Source organism: Camelina sativa, chromosome 14, assembly GCF_000633955.1.
Source record: "Camelina sativa cultivar DH55 chromosome 14, Cs, whole genome shotgun sequence".
Classification (NCBI taxonomy): Eukaryota; Viridiplantae; Streptophyta; class Magnoliopsida; order Brassicales; family Brassicaceae; genus Camelina; species Camelina sativa.
This window is the reverse complement of record NC_025698.1, coordinates 209,809-223,905: the sequence shown is the minus strand read 5'-3', so window position 1 is coordinate 223,905 and position 14,097 is coordinate 209,809. Positions and strand designations below refer to the sequence as shown.

The 14,097-nt window shown below is 35.9% G+C and overlaps 3 protein-coding genes and 1 long non-coding RNA gene across 4 annotated transcripts; 1 reads left to right on the top strand and 3 right to left on the bottom strand.

The window, feature by feature from the left end:
* LOC104738634 (random slug protein 5-like) lies at window positions 2,228–4,265 on the top strand. The gene is made up of 5 exons (XM_010458800.2): window positions 2,228–2,573; window positions 2,672–2,967; window positions 3,076–3,181; window positions 3,677–3,787; window positions 3,872–4,265. The coding sequence occupies exons 1-5, from the start codon at window positions 2,433–2,435 to the stop codon at window positions 3,986–3,988; spliced, it is 771 nt and encodes a 256-aa protein (XP_010457102.1). The 5' UTR covers window positions 2,228–2,432; the 3' UTR covers window positions 3,989–4,265.
* Window positions 5,311–6,571, bottom strand: LOC104738633. Its single transcript, XR_759801.2, has 3 exons — window positions 6,393–6,571; window positions 5,845–6,002; window positions 5,311–5,450 (listed from the first exon to the last, which is right to left on the bottom strand). It is a non-coding gene; the product is annotated as an uncharacterized LOC104738633 (long non-coding RNA).
* LOC104738632 (signal peptide peptidase-like 4) lies at window positions 7,068–8,577 on the bottom strand. The gene is made up of 4 exons (XM_010458798.2): window positions 8,405–8,577; window positions 7,664–7,734; window positions 7,486–7,569; window positions 7,068–7,389 (listed from the first exon to the last, which is right to left on the bottom strand). Exons 1-4 carry the CDS (start codon window positions 8,506–8,508, stop codon window positions 7,277–7,279), a joined length of 372 nt encoding a protein of 123 aa, XP_010457100.1. The 5' UTR covers window positions 8,509–8,577; the 3' UTR covers window positions 7,068–7,276.
* Window positions 9,225–14,037, bottom strand: LOC104738631 (signal peptide peptidase-like 4; the record flags this gene model as incomplete). The annotated part of the gene is given in 14 exon segments (XM_010458797.2): window positions 9,225–9,522; window positions 9,620–9,703; window positions 9,801–9,871; window positions 10,533–10,675; window positions 10,792–10,884; window positions 11,195–11,248; window positions 11,397–11,559; window positions 11,986–12,020; window positions 12,115–12,297; window positions 12,415–12,566; window positions 12,680–12,799; window positions 12,964–13,075; window positions 13,177–13,335; window positions 13,847–14,037. Coding segments are annotated over 14 exon segments (1,673 nt in total), but the record flags the coding sequence as incomplete, so codon positions are not given.

Genomic DNA, 14,097 nt, shown 5'->3' with positions numbered 1-14,097 from the left:
GTCTTTGTGCAATGAGTATAGTGAGTGGCTCACAAGGAGAAAGAGTGGTTTTATAGAGAAGATAGAGAGAGGTAGTAGAGAAAAAAGCAAAGCCTAATAACGTCGTCTCGAAAATAGTGAGAAAGAAGAGGGAATCAATAATGGATAACGATGATCTTGGTTAATAATACTAACTAATACTACTATTGTAATAAAAACTTGATTGAAGGTTTCTTTTTTAATCATGTAACAAACCCACGCTAATAATTTTCTTGGCTACTTGTATTATTATACTCCGAAGCTTCAATACACATAGCCATGTTTGAGCTACTTTATTTCTTTATTAGTTATAGAATATTTTTGTCTGTACAATTAGTTTTTTTTTTCATATCTCTACGACTCTACCAAGTAAGCAAAATTTGTAATGGGTGTTTTTCCTTATATAATGAGCTATACGATCATATCCTAACCGTACGTAAATTGTAATTATGAATCAAAATCCTTATTTTAATAAATAGTAAGTAATCATGGAGATTGGTTGTGCGATTTGTCCTATCTCTTGCGGTCTTGCCAACAAAGCATAAAGGGTCTCTGTTGGTTATAGGTGGCACATGCCTAAAGGACGAGGCTCAACAGTTAAAAACTTTTTAAAACTGTGCAACTTAATAATGTATTTTTTTTTTTTTTTTTTTGCCGAAACACTGTAAAAAATGATTTAACTTTTTGACTAGCCGACGAATAAAAAAAATATTACTATTTCCGACCGTTGGAGAAAAAGAAAAAGGAGAAGAAGTGTGTGGAAAGCGACCTTCTTTATTATGAAAAAGTTGCATACGAGAATATTGTGCCCGGGCCTATAAACTACTCCCTCTGGCTAACATAAGATTACATATATTAAAAAACAATTTTAAATTTTATTTGTAAATTCATTTATAATTACTTTTTGGTGGATAGAGAAACTATAGACTAATAGACAAAGTAGTATAATTGTTTTAGTTTTTTACTCTACAATATCAATGTTTGAGAAACACAAATACATCTTAAAACATCAATTTATTAGAAACAGAGAAAATATTTTTATAAAGGTTATTATTACCTTGTTATAGTATTTGAGTAGTGTGACAAGATAGTATGATTGTCAATTTTGAGGTCGAACGCAAAACAAACCATATATATTATTATAAATTGGAGATTAGTTTCAAATTTTGCGGGGGGCATTGAACAGCTCAATCTTTGCTTTTCTTTTCTGTGATAACATGTTCGTTTCCCTACTTACTTGCTTACTTTTTTCTTCTCAATCCATTCAACCAACCAAAACAAATAAATTTCCAAACTTATGTTATCCATTGACCATTCAGAACTATGTCGTCTCTGAAAAACAATATTCTCAAATTTCGATTTTTTGTTGTTGTGTGGTTATTAATTATAACCGAAACAATACAGTAATTTACAAAATATTAACTCTATTGTGGATAATATTTTGTAAATTACTGTATTGTTTCGGTTAGAATTAATAACCACACAAAAGGAAACAAATTATCCGAACCTAAACAATGATTAATAGACAAAAATAATCCGAACCTGAACTAGCTATGAATATGATTAAGAAAAACACCTTTAGCCTTTAGTGGTGGTGATGTGGCTGTGACGTTGCCGTTTTCTCGAAAAAGCAACCACACATCACCAAGTCGTTCAGCTGCCCAACCAGCAGGATTACGACACGTGACAGAAGCAGCAAATATGTGCTGGTTTTTCATCTTCTATTGGGGCGGCCCCGACCAAAACCCTTAATTTATATGATATGATATAATGCGTGGACCGTATAAAAGAAATGCTTATGAACTTTGATTAGGTTGATGTATTTTAAAAATTTTTTTTACTGAATTTGTGTGTTTGTGTTAGCTGTATTCGTGGTTGGTACATGCAATCAAAAAAATATTTTGCAACGAAGCAGATCTGTTCATTGCTGCTGCTACATGTGGAAAGATATTTGAAAAAGATACGAATTAGTCTGCAAAATCGATTAGTGTAATTGTTTTATATTCTACACACAACTGGAGACAAGCTTCTGCCATGGGCTCTAGTAAAACTGTATGTAAAGGGGCCTATGAATCGTCCAGCACCATTAAAACAAGTCTCTTTACTAAGGTAGTTGCTCACACAATTGAAAGTGGGCCTTCATTTAGGCCCATTATGACTGGAGCGTGAGATCGTCTTCTTCCCGTAGAGTCCCGACAAAAGAGCTGGGATGAGTCAATAAATGAGTCGGAATTGTAAGGAAGAGTAGGGTTGGTAGGTGAGTGTCGCCATTGAAGGGGAGAGCAACCCAACTTTGCATTGAATGATACTTAATCTTTGCCCTCAGCTGTCTTCATTTATGATCTCTATCCCAACCGCTTTCTTCTCTCCACCAATTTCAAGATCTAGTCCTCCTCGTTCACCGGAGAAACGTAATGGATAAGAAAGAGTGCAAACAAGAAGCAGCGGCAACAGCTGAGAAAGACAACAATGGTCCGTTGATCGAAGATGAGATCGAAAGGAGCAAGGTCGGAATCATGAGAGCTCTTTGCGACCGACAAGATCCCGCAACTAAGGTCCCTTTTCGATTTCCTGTCAAGAAAAAGTCAATTATATGTCTCTTTTGATTTGATAGAATCTTTAACGATATGTCTTCTTGTCTGAATTTGCTCAGGAGGTGGATGATCTGATGATAAGGCGGTTTCTGAGGGCGCGTGACCTCGACATTGAAAAGGCTTCAACGCTGTTTCTCAAGTACCTGACTTGGAAGAGAAGCATGCTCCCAAAAGGACACATACCTGAATCCGAGATTGCGAATGATCTCTCGCACAAGAAGGTGTGTATGCAGGGTCATGACAAGTCGGGTCGACCTATCGTTGTTGCCATTGGGAACAGACACAACCCTTCCAAAGGTAACCCTGAGGAGTTCAAGCGTTTTGTTGTCTACACTCTCGAGAAGATATCCGCTAGGTGAATATATACCTTTATCCCTTGATTGATTCGTCAGTTGTAAGTTAGTGGGGGATTTATGCTAATGATAATGCACTTTTTGTTTGTTTGTTAATATGTTCATGTTAGAATGCCGAGAGGTAAAGAGAAATTTGTAACCATTGGAGATCTGCAAGGATGGGGATATTCTAATTGTGACATCCGCGGCTACCTTGCTGCTCTTTCCACTTTGCAGGTAAAAATCTTATAACTTCCTTTGCCTATCATATATATATATTTTTTTTTGTGAAACAAACATTAAGTAATTTTTTTTAGCATCGATCATAAATATTGCTAATAATCCACTTAGCTCCAAAAAATTAGAATACTACAATCTGGCTCCTAACCAAGAAACCTTATTAGATTTGTTATTTACTAGGTTAAGGAGTTGGTGATCAGATTAAAGGTCTTTTTGTTATTTAATAGGTTTTTAAAAGGTCATTTTGTTATTTTTGGAGTAAGTGATTTGGTTAAAGGTCTTTTTGTTATTTTGGTCCTTTTTTTTTGGCCACACTCGGTTCCTTCTTTTAACTTTATACTCTTTTATGGATTTTTTTTAATAAAGAATTTACATGATTGTAATCGGGACTATTTTAGCAAAATATGAGGAACCCCCACATCTCCTATATACTATGGAAAGCTACATTATAATTTCACAAAATAAAATATAAATAAAACCTTGTGTTTCCAGGATTGTTACCCAGAGAGACTAGGGAAACTATACATAGTTCATGCTCCCTACATATTCATGACTGCATGGAAGGTCATTTACCCATTTATCGACGCCAACACCAAGAAAAAGGTAACAAAATTAACCTCTTATCGTTTAAACTTTTGTTGGGAGAGATTTATTTTGTTATACTGTTGCTGGTTTTTTCCCTGACAGATTGTTTTCGTGGAGAACAAGAAACTCACTCCAACTTTGCTTGAAGACATAGACGAAAGCCAACTCCCCGACATCTACGGAGGCAAATTGCCACTTGTTCCTATTCAGGAGACCTAATTATATAGGTTACCACCACGGCCCACCTCTATAAATCCCAATTTATTACCATTCTTTTTCATTTGAATAAAATGAAAAAAATATACATATTGAGAGCTGCCTAATGCCAACATTATATCGTCAAAAAGCTAAAGATATAAAATATCGTAAACAAACTTTAGATTTCAATGTAATTTCATATTTGATCTACTTTAAACCTCAGTGGATCTTATTGTGATATTATATCCATTTAGCCATTTTACTGTGGCAACTATAAAATATCAGTATAGTTGCTTTTGCTCTTTCCTGCCAATCTAATACAAATTTGTTCGACTAAAATGCTAACCGAAACAAGAAAAGAATATATATGTAACCGATTTACTTTTACAATTTATAAAGGCTGGCACATGAATCACATTAAACACGTTGAGATAATAATCCATAAAACAAAGTAACTTTTTCACTCTTACAAGAAAAGAAAAATCACTCATCGATCCACTTACACAAGCTGGTCTGTTCACTCATGGATCCACATGCTTGGGCGATGAACAAGCAAAGAAGCTCCATGATCTTTGGATTTGGCTTTGGTCTCTCTGAGATAGGCCCTAGTGATCTCCACGCTTAGATTAGGGTTCCTCTGCACAAATGTCTCGTATTTCATGGGAACAACCACTTCTTCCATATGTTTTACAATATGATTGATCGCTGCTTCTTTCAAGAGCGTATCACAAGGAATACTGGCGAGCTCTAAGGTGTCTAGGACGTTCCTGGAGCTCNAATAACATCCTCTATAAAACTTATGACCTCTTACAAAAAAAATAACAATTGATAATACTTAGTACAGTGTAACCTAACCTATTGGATATGTATATTTTATAAAAAGAAAATATGATCAAATAACCCCAATCTATCTATCTATCAGAAAACCGTATGAAAGTAATTAAAGAAGGTTAAAACGAGTTCAAGGCACATGTTATGGCTCTCCTGCTTGCTCAGTTGTGTAAAAAGCGTACACAGACATATATATATATATATATATATAGACCTAAGAAGGGGTGTGTGTATTAACAATAAAAAACCATCTGATTTTATCTGTTCTCATCTGTCTGATACATTGGTTGTTGTTTAAGACGACGATTGAGGTTGCAGCCTAACGTGAGGGCATGGCCTCTCTGGTTCCCCTGTTGTCCATAGCGTCTTCAGGTCACCTCTCTTGTGACCCAACACGAACAAAGTTCCTGACAGACATTTCCCCCCAACCATTCTCAGATTCATACACTTTCAAATAGCTGCTTTTTTTGGTTCCAAAACATCTCTATTTTATGGGTGCTTACCGNGTATTTATCGGCAGCCAAATAGAGGGCTCTGTATTGATTGTATGGAGCTCTTCGTGGGTCAAATCCGGGAGAGTGATAGATTCCTCGGAGGAGGTTTTGCATTCATCAGAATCTAACATGTTCCTGAAGACCTTTGATCTTGCCGCCTACAGGAAGAAAACAAAGATATATCTAAGGGATGTTGTTACTTGATCCAAGCGTAAATTTTTTTTAATCAGTCCATGCAAGTAAATAGATAGTAAATTTTTTTACAAAAATTGCCTAAAAACTGCAAATGAGCTTTCAGAAAACTTTGAAATATGGTAAACAAAAACTAATGTGAAGGAACTCAACAATCACTGAGATCCAGGAATTTGAGAAGAGATGATGTGAATGCTAAACTAGATATCCATCATTTTATCATGATCCAATTTTACCATATGTGTTAAGAATAAGTGTCACTGTCTTGAGACTAGAAATAGCAGATATATAAATCGTTTTGGAATCTCTCTCTCTATCTCAGTGCAGAGATGTGAGAAAAAAAGGAAAAAAAACAGATACCAGAACGGCTTTGTGAGTAGGTATGGGTGAGCCATGCTGACCAGGCTTAACAAGAACATCAGTGTGGATTTGCTCCTTGAATGTAACAACAAGACCACCGAGAAAAGCTGCCTTATCCGCTGCTTCTTCTGCCATTGATTTTTATGTTTTAATTCAGCCTGTCACCACCAATCAAGAGCTAAAGTATTACAAAAGCCAAATTCGTGGAGACAAGACAAAGATTGAATTACCAAGATCAAAACTTAACATGCCTGGATTGTGTCTATTGCAATTAAAAAAAAAAAAAGTTGAGATTAATCTAAAAATCGTAAAGAGTTTTGCAGAGAGGACTATCCAACAAGGCAAGCATCGTCTTTCAAATCTTTAAGAAGTTAAAGTTTCCGCAATTTCACAACTCAAAAATTCAAATCAAAGCCGGTGAAAATCCCTATTACTTACTCTCCGACCAAAAAAAAAAACAGATAACAAAAAGTAGCAACGGCGGCGATTCCAGTTTCCAAGGGGATTCAGACAACAACAGATAAAGGAAACGAGAATGATGATCTTACTGAGAGTAGCGAGAGATCGTCTTAATTCACTCAAATTAGGTATAAGAAGTACTCTGTACTCTCCCTTCAGTACGATGATCGGACCGGAGCAGATACTCTCTTTTTTTTTCAACTTTTAAAAGTGTGACTCTTTTTTTTTTTTTTTCTTCTTGACTTTTACTTTGATGAATAATGATGACTTTCGTCGTCGTTTTTGGTCAATTAATATATGTTTCTTTTAGATTGTATATGGGTTATTTAAAAATTCAATCAATTCGGAAAAGCAAAAGTTTAGTTAACTAGATGATACTATCATATTCGTTGAAAATATCTTAACAAACACTTATCTCAGATTTAGAATATCATAACAGTTTTGTAAGATTATTACGCAATAATTATTCTTTTTTTTTTTTGTGTAATAATTACGCAATAAATATCAAATCAATTGTTTTTTTTTTTTGTAAGATTTAGAAATATTAATCAATTAATTGTACATTAGTTACTACTAACTTACATAGTCTAGAAATTAAGTAATAGTTATATTTTCTTGCTACAATAATAACATCCTCTATAAAACTTATGACCTCTTACAAAAAAAATAACAATTGATAATACTTAGTACAGTGTAACCTAACCTATTGGATATGTATATTTTATAAAAAGAAAATATGATCAAATAACCCCAATCTATCTATCTATCAGAAAACCGTATGAAAGTAATTAAAGAAGGTTAAAACGAGTTCAAGGCACATGTTATGGCTCTCCTGCTTGCTCAGTTGTGTAAAAAGCGTACACAGACATATATATATATATATATATATAGACCTAAGAAGGGGTGTGTGTATTAACAATAAAAAACCATCTGATTTTATCTGTTCTCATCTGTCTGATACATTGGTTGTTGTTTAAGACGACGATTGAGGTTGCAGCCTAACGTGAGGGCATGGCCTCTCTGGTTCCCCTGTTGTCCATAGCGTCTTCAGGTCACCTCTCTTGTGACCCAACACGAACAAAGTTCCTGACAGACATTTCCCCCCAACCATTCTCAGATTCATACACTTTCAAATAGCTGCTTTTTTTGGTTCCAAAACATCTCTATTTTATGGGTGCTTACCGAGTATGAATGGCACAATGTAAAGCAAAGCCGGTTGCCCATGTCCGTCCATCAAGTTTAGAGCTATGTATGTTATGAGAAGACCTATGATGATTGTCAAGAATAATACTATTAGAAAAACCCTTTTAGTAGATTCTGGATTTTCTTCTTCGTTTTGTCGCTACTGAAGGGATCATACCTAGACCATAAGCAGACATTGTCCCAAGGAAATACCCTGACTTAAGCCTCTTGTTCGCCAACCAGTCGTATCTGCAGAGTGGAGCACGGTTTGATCAGATTTAACATTAGACTAAAGTACTGATCATAGTAGGTTTCTTTTATTACTGAAAATGATAAGATGGATCAACTGAAAACACATCCCTACAGTATCTATTCTTATTCTAAACAAGATCTTGTCTCCAGTTGTCTACCTATTGCATTTGATTCATTCACACTCACCTATTTACTAGACTTTCTGACTTTGTACTGCCTTATGTCATGAGGTCCATACCCTACTTATGGTGCAACAATAGCAACTCTTGAACATTGTCATGATATTTCTATCTACAGGTTCTTCAAAAAAACGCAAAACCACATTAAACAGGCACAAAGCATTACATGAAAGTTAAACTGAACCAGAATGTCAGGTTATAAGATTTTTTTTCACACTTCAAGCGATATTTTTTCATTAAATATCTGTCTGAAATGATGCACAAATGCGGACTATAGAGGTATATCAAGCAAGACCCCAATGTGTGCAATCATGTTTCTGATAAACCTATCTTGCATTTTGCTGAGGACCTCTATTGGTTTGTTGTCCTGATTTACATCGATATCCGCATTTGCGCATCATTTCAATCTATTGTATGCCTCTAGTGACACAGTTTAGCTGAGATCTTGATATAGTAATAAGACGAAAGGGAATTGTAACAGTACAAACCTCAGTGCAAAAGTTACAAGCAGTCCAGGTAATATAATATCACCAAATCCAATGATGCTGTAGCCACCCCAGGGATCAAACATACGTGGGATCTTTAGTAGCATAGGGATTCCATCCTCTCCGCTTCTGTCACCACGGGCTACCTATAGGTGGGAAAATGGGAAAAGACGACAATTTCTCGAAAATATCAGTGTGGAGCAGACAGAAAAGTAAAAAAANTTTTCAACTTTTAAAAGTGTGACTCTTTTTTTTTTTTTTTCTTCTTGACTTTTACTTTGATGAATAATGATGACTTTCGTCGTCGTTTTTGGTCAATTAATATATGTTTCTTTTAGATTGTATATGGGTTATTTAAAAATTCAATCAATTCGGAAAAGCAAAAGTTTAGTTAACTAGATGATACTATCATATTCGTTGAAAATATCTTAACAAACACTTATCTCAGATTTAGAATATCATAACAGTTTTGTAAGATTATTACGCAATAATTATTCTTTTTTTTTTTTGTGTAATAATTACGCAATAAATATCAAATCAATTGTTTTTTTTTTTTGTAAGATTTAGAAATATTAATCAATTAATTGTACATTAGTTACTACTAACTTACATAGTCTAGAAATTAAGTAATAGTTATATTTTCTTGCTACAATAATAACATCCTCTATAAAACTTATGACCTCTTACAAAAAAAATAACAATTGATAATACTTAGTACAGTGTAACCTAACCTATTGGATATGTATATTTTATAAAAAGAAAATATGATCAAATAACCCCAATCTATCTATCTATCAGAAAACCGTATGAAAGTAATTAAAGAAGGTTAAAACGAGTTCAAGGCACATGTTATGGGCTCTCCTGGTTGCTCAGTTGTGTAGAAAGCGTACACAGACATATATATATATATATATATATATATAGACCTAACAAAGGGGTGTGTGTATTAACAATAAAAAACCATCTGCTTTTAATCTGTTCTCATCTGTCTGATACATAAGTTGTTGTTTAGGACGACAATTGAGGTTGCAGCCTAACGTGAGGGCATGGCCTCTCTGGTTCCCCTGTTGTCCATAGCGTCTTCAGCTCACCTCTCTTGTGACCCAACACGAACAAAGTTCCTGACAGATATTTCCCCCCAACCATTTTTAGTTTCAAACACTTTTCAAAATAGCTGCTTTTTTGGTTCCAAAACATCTCAGTTTTTTGGGTGCTTACCAAGTATGAATGGCACAATGTAAAGCAAAGCCGGTTGCCCATGTCCGTCCATCAAGTTTAGAGCTATGTATGTTATGAGAAGACCTATGATGATTGTCAAGAATAATAGTATTAGAAAAACCCTTTAGTACATATTCTGGATTTTCTTCTTCGTCTCTTCCCTATTGAAGGGATACCATACCTAGACCATAAGCAGACATTGTCCCAAGGAAATACCCTGACTTAAGCCTCTTGTTCGCCAACCAGTCGTATCTGCAGAATGGAGCACGGTTTAATCAGATTTGACATTAGACCGTAGGGATACTGTAGGGATGTGACTGGATCAGATCAACTAAAAACACATCCCTACAGTATCTATTATTATTCTAAACAAGATCTTGTCTCCACGTGTCTACCTATTGCACTCTTGCCCTGATCTCTTTGAGTGCATTTGATTCATTCACACTCACCTATTTACTAGACTTTGTAATGCATTATGTCATGAGGCCCATACCCTACTTATGGTGCAACAATAGCAACTCTTGAGCATATTCATGATATTTCTATCTACAAGTTCTTCAAAAAAAAACGCAAAACCACATTAAAGTATTAAACGGGCAAAAAACATTACATGAACGTTAAACTGAACCAGAATGTTAGGTGATATTTTTTCATTAAATATCTGTCTGAAATGATGCACAAATGCGGATATAGAGGTATATCAAGCAAGACCCCAATCATGTTTCTGATAAACCCATATCGCATTTTGATGTTTTTTCCTAAGCACCTCTGTTGGTTTGTTGTCCTGATATACATCGATATCCGCATTTGCGAATCATTTCAAGCTATTGTATGCGTCTAATGATACAGTTCAGTTGAGATCTTAATATAGTAATAAGACGAAAGAGCGCAAGGGAATTGTAATAGTACAAACCTCAGTGCAAAAGTTACAAGCAGTCCTGGTAATATAATATCACCAAATCCAATGATGCTGTAGCCACCCCAGGGATCAAACATACGTGGGATCTTTAGTAGCATAGGGATTCCATCCTCTCCGCTTCTGTCACCACGGGCTACCTATAGGTGGGAAAATGGGAAAGGACGTTCTCGAAAATATCAGTGTGGAGCAGACAGAAAAGTATGAATGAAAATGGTTTTCTAAAGCAAAAAAGGAAAATGCAAGAGGAACTTACCACAATCATCACGCTTTCACGGAACCACCATTTCGAAACAAAAACCCAGAAGATGTCATACATGAAGGCACAGCTGAGAAGAACAAACCCAACCTGTTAACATTAAAGTTCAATGAGTCATCATAACTAATGCTGTTATTAAAGATTGTTCTTTCTATACATTGGCAGAAAGGATTGTGTCCATCTACCGGCAGCAAGCAAGTTTTCAGTCTTCAATTCAGTGTTTCAGATTGTTGAATTTTCAACATTTTAAAGCTTATTTATTAGGTGCCAACTTCGTAAGCACATAGTCATAATTTACACACTGGAAAAGTGATGTTCAAACACAAAGCTGGTACTAGATGGCTACAGGTGTTGTCAACATGTGAGAGATTTGGTGCCGTCACAAGGAAATGGCTATCACCTTAAGATTTGGTACGCGGACAATTTGAAGAACTGTGATTATCAGTGAGATTCCCTGTCAGCAAGACAAGCAAAATTAAGCTGTTACCTTCTGTTATCTGTTAGACTAGGGTATGTGTATGGTAGTCTTGTATGGAATTTAAACAGTAGTAGGTGGCATAGAAAAACATGGATTCAAACAAAAAGAGTATTGTCGTGCTTACAAGTATATCTTGGCCTATCCAAGCAAAAGAGTATTGTCGTTTAACTGCCCAAATTACAGCAAATGTTATGCAAAAGGGACAAACAGCCAGCGTCAAGTATGAGACAGCACCCAGGAAAGGAACTTTGACATATGATTCTCCAAAGCGGCGGAAACATCTGAAACTATAATAAATCCAACGTCAGTATCAGATATCTTTTTTTCTTTTTTAACTTCTAAAGAGAGAAGAAGCAGGCACATATGAAACTTTTTCTACAAACAATGCAGAGTTAAAGAACAAATATTCGAGTGAATAGTCCTATCATTTCATAGTCAACCAAAAAAACAATTCATTGTTTCTCTCTGATTCTTTATTACATGGCAAAACAAGCCCTAAAATCCAGACAATGCAGAACGTAGGAAGTTTGAAAAAAGATCAACCCACGAGAATAAATAATGAACCACTATTTGCGGTTAGGAGTGTTTCTTATACTATTCAACTCATTAGGGGATGTCGTACATCTCAATGTTTCCTGCTCTTTTAAAAGCAAAAGGAGGTGAAAACATGCTCCTGACGGCGAAATGTAAATGAGAAGAAGAAATAAACATACCATGAGAGTAAAGCGACCAAACAGGTTTGCAGCCCCTGATAGTACCAACGAAACTTTCAGTATCAGTAACAGGATGATTCAATTAGGTATTTCTATGATTTCAATTGGTCACAAGATAAACGCTCTGACCTCTACGCCACCTATGCAAAATAGTACCACCAACACTTCTATAAACCAGAATGACATAAGCTTGTAGAGCATGATCAGGAAACAAGAAGCAACCACTACAAACAAAATTGCTGATATCACGGTGACCTCAACAACACCTCTAGAGCTGGTGGTTGATAACTGTAGAAGTTCATCTGATCCGTCCTGCAGTTTAAGATCAATAACAAATGAATTGAGGGCACTTTTCTTTGGCTGTCAAAGGTTCGAACATGATGGATGTCCACAATATAAAGTTGTACGAAATTCTGAGGCAGCAAGCACCTTTAACAGCTTGTCTTGCTCAATAGCTTCTTCCCTGACAGTCCAGGCAGACCAATAAGAAGCACACAAAATGGTACCGACAGCCATAAGCCATAGAAAGACCTCAGCCACATCAACTGCTGGACGTTTCGGCGAGTAGAGCTGCAGAGTAACTGAACAAATATAGTCAACACCCACTTACAGAAAAGGAGAGAGCGAGAGATATGCCAAAATACAAGAAGCACAATCTCTGGTGAAGAACAATTGGATTCATATGAAGAATTACCTGTGTTGTTACTCTTGACTATGTTCTCCAGACTTCTACCAGCATCAACGGGTAACATAACAACAGGAATAGTTATATCTAAAACATTTTCGCCCTTCTCGCAGACCATCTTGAAAAGATCTGCAAAACAACAGTCAACCTTGCCAAACTCAAGAAGATAACTAGAATTCTGTCTGTTTGATTGGGAAATAAGTACTATCACCTGTTCACAGTCTATGTATGTAAAAGTAAAACTACAAGAATAGGAATAATTTTTAACAGACAAAAGGCTTGAGTGAAGTTACCTGTACTGTTATTTATAATAAGGATGGCCGAGGCACCAGCTGCTTCAGCTATCTTAGTTTTGGTGGTAAAACTGCATTTACCACGGTGAACAAGAATGACCTCTCCTGTAAGCTACGAAAAGAAAATGAAACTGGAATTACACACACAGGTGAAACAAGAAGAAAGACGAGTAGTACATAATGACAAGACGAAAAGTAAAAAATAATGGCAACCTTATTTTTGGGGGTGCTGCAGCAATCAGGAGGGTCAGCAATAGCAAGTTTGATGAGGGTAGCATGTTTCTCCTTAGATTCCAAGGTTGGGCCAAACCTAGCACCTACACCAACATACTCCATGTATTCCGTCCCATTCACTCGAGTTGGGACTTTCACCTGTCCATGAAATTGCGTTGGAGTCAAGTAGGATGGCTCCATAGGCTAAATGCAAAACGGTAAGAGTTCTAGATCTATATCCAAATTTTTCTTGACACACCAAAATAGCTCCTTAATTAACAAGAAGCTTGCAACATTTTTAAAAGACTAAAAAACAATGAATAAGGAGAGCTCTCATGGGTATAGCTACTCTCGCTGTTCTGACTTCTGAATGACATCAAATCTCAAATCCAAAAGTTGACTCTAAAGAAAGCGTCTGTAAAACTCCCCCAAAATTTCACTGTATGCAGCTGGCAATAACAGATATAGGAACAGGAGGACACCGAGATTACATAAAGAATGAAAGCAATCGACACAGAGACTTACAAAAATCCATTAACAATACAAAAAAACCTAAAGTAATTCGAAATACCAGAAAGTCACCAAGAGATAGATAGATAGATATAGCTTCAAAGGGGACGAGCTAAAAATAAAGACAGATCAAAGTGAAGTGAATGAATGATCCTCTTACCAGTACGAAATTGTTGTTGCAACCAGGTCTCTGAGGGAGGGAATCGTCGTGGTGAACTATGTCTCCAGCAGAAACCAAACTAGCACTGTACAGCAACAACCCGAAAACAAACGAGAAACAGCTCAGAGTTTTCCATAAGATCATAATTGGCTCCACAGAATCGTAAAAGGAGGAAGAAGAAGAAGATGAAGACGAAGGAGAGAAGTAAAAGAAGAAGATAAAAAAAAAAGATTTAGAGAGGAAAGATAGAT

Coding starts and splice junctions, on each gene's coding strand:
- LOC104738634 (XM_010458800.2), top strand. CDS start 2,433: ATGGATAAGAAAGAGTGCAAACAAGAAGCAGCGGCAACAGCTGAGAAA. Junction 2,574..2,671: donor GACAAGATCCCGCAACTAAG/GTCCCTTTTCGA, acceptor GAATTTGCTCAG/GAGGTGGATGATCTGATGAT. Junction 2,968..3,075: donor CTCGAGAAGATATCCGCTAG/GTGAATATATAC, acceptor TGTTCATGTTAG/AATGCCGAGAGGTAAAGAGA.
- LOC104738632 (XM_010458798.2), bottom strand. CDS start 8,508: ATGCTACTAAAGATCCCACGTATGTTTGATCCCTGGGGTGGCTACAGC. Junction 7,735..8,404: donor CTTGTAACTTTTGCACTGAG/GTTTGTACTGTT, acceptor TCCACTCTGCAG/ATACGACTGGTTGGCGAACA. Junction 7,570..7,663: donor AATGTCTGCTTATGGTCTAG/GTATGATCCCTT, acceptor CAATCATCATAG/GTCTTCTCATAACATACATA.